Here is a 5,326-nt window from a genome sequence, read left to right on the forward strand (position 1 = left end):
GCTTTGGGGCAGGCCAGCATGGGAACTGGGGGCCTCTGTGTCCCTCTCCCTCAGGTTGGCCTGACCTGCGATAAATAGCAGCTCAGGTTCTTCAGTGCCTACTGTATGCTTTTACAGATGAGAAAACAGACTCAGAGAGGTAAAGTAACTTGGCCAAAACTATCAGCGAGGAAATTGCAGAACTGGGACTCACACCATGCCTGCAACCATGGCATCCGAAGACTTCTGAATTGAATGGTAGATTGTTTTCTCCCCACTTCCAAGACCATGCCAGGGTTGTCTCCGGGCAGCAGTATGCGGGGCAGGGTCCAGTGGCCCTGAGGGCGGAGCCAGGACCCACAGGAATCATAGGGAGAAGGAGTAGACCCATGATAGGTGGTGAGCTCCCCGTCTCTAGAGCTGTGCAAGCTGGTGCTAGGCAGTCTGAGGGGCAGAGCGAGGGGGCCGAGTGGAAGCTCTCCCCGGCCCGCTCCCGCCTCCGGGGCGGCCTGGGCTCCAGGCGGCGCCGCTGGGGCAGGGCGGGGGCTGCTATTTCTGTCTAGTGAGCGCAGCCCGCGGCCAGGCGGGGGAGGGGGCGCCCGCGCCGCCATATTCCCTCCCGCCGGCGGCCCCGCGGCGCGCAGCCACCATGAGCACCGTCGCCTTCCACATCTCCAGCCTTCTGGAGAAGATGACATCCAGCGACAAGGACTTCAGGTGCGCCCCGCTGCCCGGCCCCCGCCTCTCCGCCCCTCATTGAAACTTCAGGCCTTCTTCTCCCTACCACAGCCCCGGCCCATCCCCCACGACCCAGCAGCCCCCCCGCCCCCCGCCTCTGCTCTCTGCAGTAAGCCCCCCGGCCCTCCGCTAAGACCCGTCCCCTGCCTCATCACCCCCACAGGCGCTTCCATTTCTCCCCTTATTGCAGTCTTGCCACTTTCCCATGACTCCAGTCCCTGCTTCATCTCCCACCGTGCAAGTTTAGCCCCTGCTTCTTATCCCCCCATGAAAGCCCCAACTCCGTTTGTGTGCCCGCTTCCTCTCCCTCTCATTGTTTATTTATGCCCAACCTTCAACTCCCTCCACTTGATGCCCCCAGGCCCTCTGCCTCAACCCACGGTGAAGTCTTCAGCCTCTCCCAGGGGATCCAAGTACCTGCCTCTTCTTCCAGAGTCCACATTGAAACCCCGCCCCTTCCTGGGACCCCAGCCTCTGGCTAGACTTTTTCACTGATACTCTCAGCTCTGTCCTATTCTCAAAATCACCCATACCACCTCCCTCCACTTCATCAGGGCCAGCCTCTCCCCTCCCAGGTTTGCCAGACACAGCCTGAAGCAAGGGGCTGGGCTGAGTCTACCTTTGCAGGCACAGGTAAGGTGGGTGGAGGGGCTTCTAGATTTTTCTGGTAATGAGGGACTGACCCTTCCCGCAACAGGTGTGCAGAAGCATAGGGAGGGTAATAGCACCCAGGGGCAATCTCTAAGTTTGTGCCCTGAAGTCCCCTTGGACTGGGGGGGAGGAGGGCAAGTGTCCTCTCTTAGCACCCCCATGCCTCTGCAGGTATGCCCCCATCTTTTCCTCCCCACCCCCAGCCTCATCTCTCCACTGTAACAGAGCTAGAAAGAATGGAGGAAACGTTTGTCCAACCCCTTTATCCTCAGGAGAAACAGGCCCAGGGAAGACAAGGGATTGGCTCCTAGTCATAGGTCAGTTCCGGACCCTGGGAGTGGAAAGGAGACATTAGAGGCCCACGTAGACACACCCACTTATTGAACATTCTATCATTTTGTCCCCATTTTACAGACATGGGAACCGAGGCTCAGAGGAGTAAATGGCTTAGGTGCAGTCTCAAAGCTAGGGAAGTAGAGGATTTAGAGTCCAATCCAGGTCAGTCTGTCACAGAGGCCAAGATCTTAGTGAGGACCTTCAATTCTAGCCACCCTGACAGGTGAGGAGACAGAGGCCCTGCCCCTGTGGGCTGACCCCTGTCGCCTCCTGCAACCCATTCCTTGGTACCCCTTCAGAGCCCACTACTTTAGTATAGTCTTGGAGCCAGATTCCTGGGTTCAAATCCCAGCACCTTCTCTTACTGGCTATGCGACCTTGGACAAGCTGCTTGACCACTGAGCCTTAGCTTCTGTTTTTATAAAATGAAGATAATGACAGTACTGACCTCATAGCGCTGGTTTGAGGTTGAAGTGAGTTAGTACATGGGAAGTGCTTAGAGTAGCAGGTAGCACACAGTAAGCACTCAACAAATGGGCACTATTATGATTCCCTGCAAACAGAAACCTGCCATGCCCTCTCCCCGTCTAGGACTTTGCTGGGAAGTTCTTTGTTTCCCCCTACCCTTTCGCCTGGCTAGCTCTTACTCAGTTGCCACCTCTTTGGGATGTCTTCCTGACACCCACACTGGGTTAGGCACCCCCCTCCCCAGCCAGCTCCCACAAACACCCTCCAAATATGTCTGCCGAATCATCTAATTGTCTGCCTTCTCGTGCCCTGGGAGACTCCGAGCTCCTGGACCACTGGTACTGTGCACTTTCTTTTTCTGCTTCCAGAGACTGTCCTGGGTATGCAGTAGGTGCTCAGTGAATGTTTTCTGAATGGACATTAATGGACTCTGAATGAGTGCTGGGTCCCAGGCTCCTTGCTGTGCTGGCCACTGTAATGTTTGGTCGTGATTGTTCTTCCTGGTTCTCCAGAGGCTTGCAGGGCTGAAGTGACGTGCCTAAGGTCACATAGCCGTGCCTAAGGTCACATAGCTATGCCTAAGGTCACATAGCTGGCCAGTGGCCAAGGTGAGATTTCTACCACTGCCCCTTGGGCTCCAGGTCCAGTCTGCAGGAGATGGAGGAGCTTGGCTGCCAGGTGCTACTGACTAGACCCTGAGAAACCCTTTCTGCCTCTTTCTGCTAGCAGCCCCGGGAACACTTAAAACCACCCTAGTGGTGTCTATTTTTAGTTCAGTTACAAGGGGGCTGGGTTGTGCTGACCAGCTGTCCAGGCACCCATGTGGCTGAGTGTTTCAGCTGAGTTGCCTCTAGAGTTTCCCTGGAATGAAACTGACACGGTCTTATCTGGCTCTGGGAGGTGGGCAGTGGCCACAGGTGGGGGTCCCAGGCAGGGTGTAGGAAGCCTTTGATCCTTGCACTTCTCGCCCCTGTCTTTGTGCAGGAGGCTGCTCCATTCCTATTTAGACACCAACAGTCAAAACAGTTCACTTCAGGAGTCATACAAGATAATTCCCAAATCTTTTTTTGAAAAAAAAAATAGTATTTGTTGAAGAGCCAGGGGACCTGGTAGGCTGATTCTCCTCTCAAATCGCTGTGACCTTGGGCAGTTCATGCAGCCCCTCTGAGCCTAGTTTCCTCATCTGCCTCAGGCTAAGAGCTGGTTGTCCCTTACCCTCCCTATCCCCCCAGGTATGATCCTACTTATATGAAATATCTAGAATAGGCAAACGTATAGAGACCAAAGTTTATTAGTGGTTGCCAGGGTGGGCAGGAGGGAGGGGGAAAGGAAGAGTTAGTGTTTAGGGGACACTGAGCTTTCTTTAAGGGTGATGGTATGATTTGGGAACAGATAAGGGTGATGGTTGAACAATATATGATGAACATAATTCATTGAACTGTATATGTGAAGATTATAGCAATGGCAGATGTTTTGTTGCATACATATTTACCACAAAAAAAAAAGTCTCCTGGAGCAACAGAGGAAGAAGGAGAGTAAAGAATAGAAGGAGGAAATGGAATATGTGGCTAATTGCCTCCATGAACAGCTGCCTCCTTTGCCATGAGACCAGAAGAACTGGATGGTGCCTGGCTACCATTACTGAACATTTTGTTCAAATATTCTGTAGAAGAATCCTGATCAAAAGGGGGAAAATGCAGAACAGAATTTCAAATTCCTGTGGAATCCAGGCTTTCTGGGGCCATAGAGGCTAGATGAATCTATTGAAACTATTGCCGGAGATAATCTTTAAATTTTAAACCAGACTATCCCCTGAAGTCTTCTTAAAACCAAACAGTAGTTTAGCTTAACTGATTAAAAAAAAAAAAAAAAAAGTCTGCCTTGAGCATTATGCTCTTTTAAGAACTATCTGTATGGGATCAAAGTGACAACAGCAACTGGAAAGGTTAGATAGGAACCTTAGGGGGCAGTGAGTTTATGTTAATGGGGGGAGGAACAAGTCAGAAAAGGAGGGTGAGAATGTTTGCACAACTCAAAGAATGTAATCAATGTCACTGAATTGTACTTGTAGCAGTGGTTGAATTTGTGTATGTTTGCTGTGTATATTCTCAACAACAATAAATAAAATTTAAAAAAAAAAGAAAGATTGTCCCTGGGAGACAAAATTGTCCCCAGTTGAGACCACTGGATAATTGAAGTCTGGAAGGGTGCACAATGTATATTTTGGTACTTAATACTCAAAAGTGGTGTAGTGGTTTAAGAGTTAACGGCTGCTAACCGAAAAGTCAGCAGTTCAGATCCACCAGGCGCTCCTTTGAAACCGTGGGGCAGTTCTACTCTGTCCTATGTGGTCACTATGAGTCGGACAAAAAAAACCCGAGGACAGTCTTCTAAAAATCAAACACCTATGCACTTCAAAAGACTTCACCAAAAGAGTAAAAAGAGAACCTACAGATTGGGAAAAAAATTTTGGACAGTGCAAGTCAGACAAAGGTCTAACCTCCATAATCTACAAGAAAATCCAACACCTCTACAACAAAAAGACAATCCAATTAAAAAATGGGCAAAAGAAATGAACAGACACTTCACCAAAGAAGACATTCAAGCAGACAACAGACACATGAGGAAATGCTCGCGATCACTAGCCATTAGAGGAATGCAAATCAAAACCACAATGACATACCATCTCACCCTGGCATTACTGGCACGAATCAAAAACAGTGGAAATAACAAATGTTGGAGAGGCTGTGGGGAGACCGGAACTCTTATGCACTGCTGGTGGGAATGGAAAAATGATACAACCATTTTGGAAAATGATACGGCGCTTCCTTAGAAAGCTAGAAATGGAAATATCATACGAACCAGCAATCCCACTCCTAGGAATATATCCTAGAGAAGTAAGAGCCATCACACGAATAGACATATGCACACCCATGTTCATGGCAGCATTGTTCACAATAGCAAAAAGATGGAAACAACCTAGATGCCCATCAACAGATGAATGGATAAACAAAGTATGGTACATACACACAATGGAGTACTATGCAACGAGAAAGAATGATGAATCTGTGAAGCATCTCATAACATGGATGAAACTGGAGGACATTATGCTGAGTGAAATAAGTCAATCACAAAAGGACAAATATTGTATGAG

At 49.7% G+C, this 5,326-nt stretch overlaps 1 protein-coding gene across 2 annotated transcripts in view; it reads left to right on the forward strand.

Annotated features, from left to right (window-relative positions):
* The first annotated feature begins 628 nt into the window (after window positions 1-628).
* CAND2 (cullin associated and neddylation dissociated 2 (putative)) overlaps window positions 629-5,326 on the forward strand; it is a 41,098-nt gene continuing 36,400 nt past the window's right edge. For both annotated transcript variants that reach the window (XM_004368347.2, XM_004368348.2), the window contains exon 1: window positions 629-696. In XM_004368347.2, coding sequence (XP_004368404.1) covers window positions 629-696 — 68 coding nt within the window. The remainder of the gene's footprint in view (window positions 697-5,326) is intronic.

The sequence above is a fragment of the Trichechus manatus genome, unplaced genomic scaffold, assembly GCF_000243295.1.
Source record: "Trichechus manatus latirostris isolate Lorelei unplaced genomic scaffold, TriManLat1.0 scaffold00001, whole genome shotgun sequence".
Classification (NCBI taxonomy): Eukaryota; Metazoa; Chordata; class Mammalia; order Sirenia; family Trichechidae; genus Trichechus; species Trichechus manatus.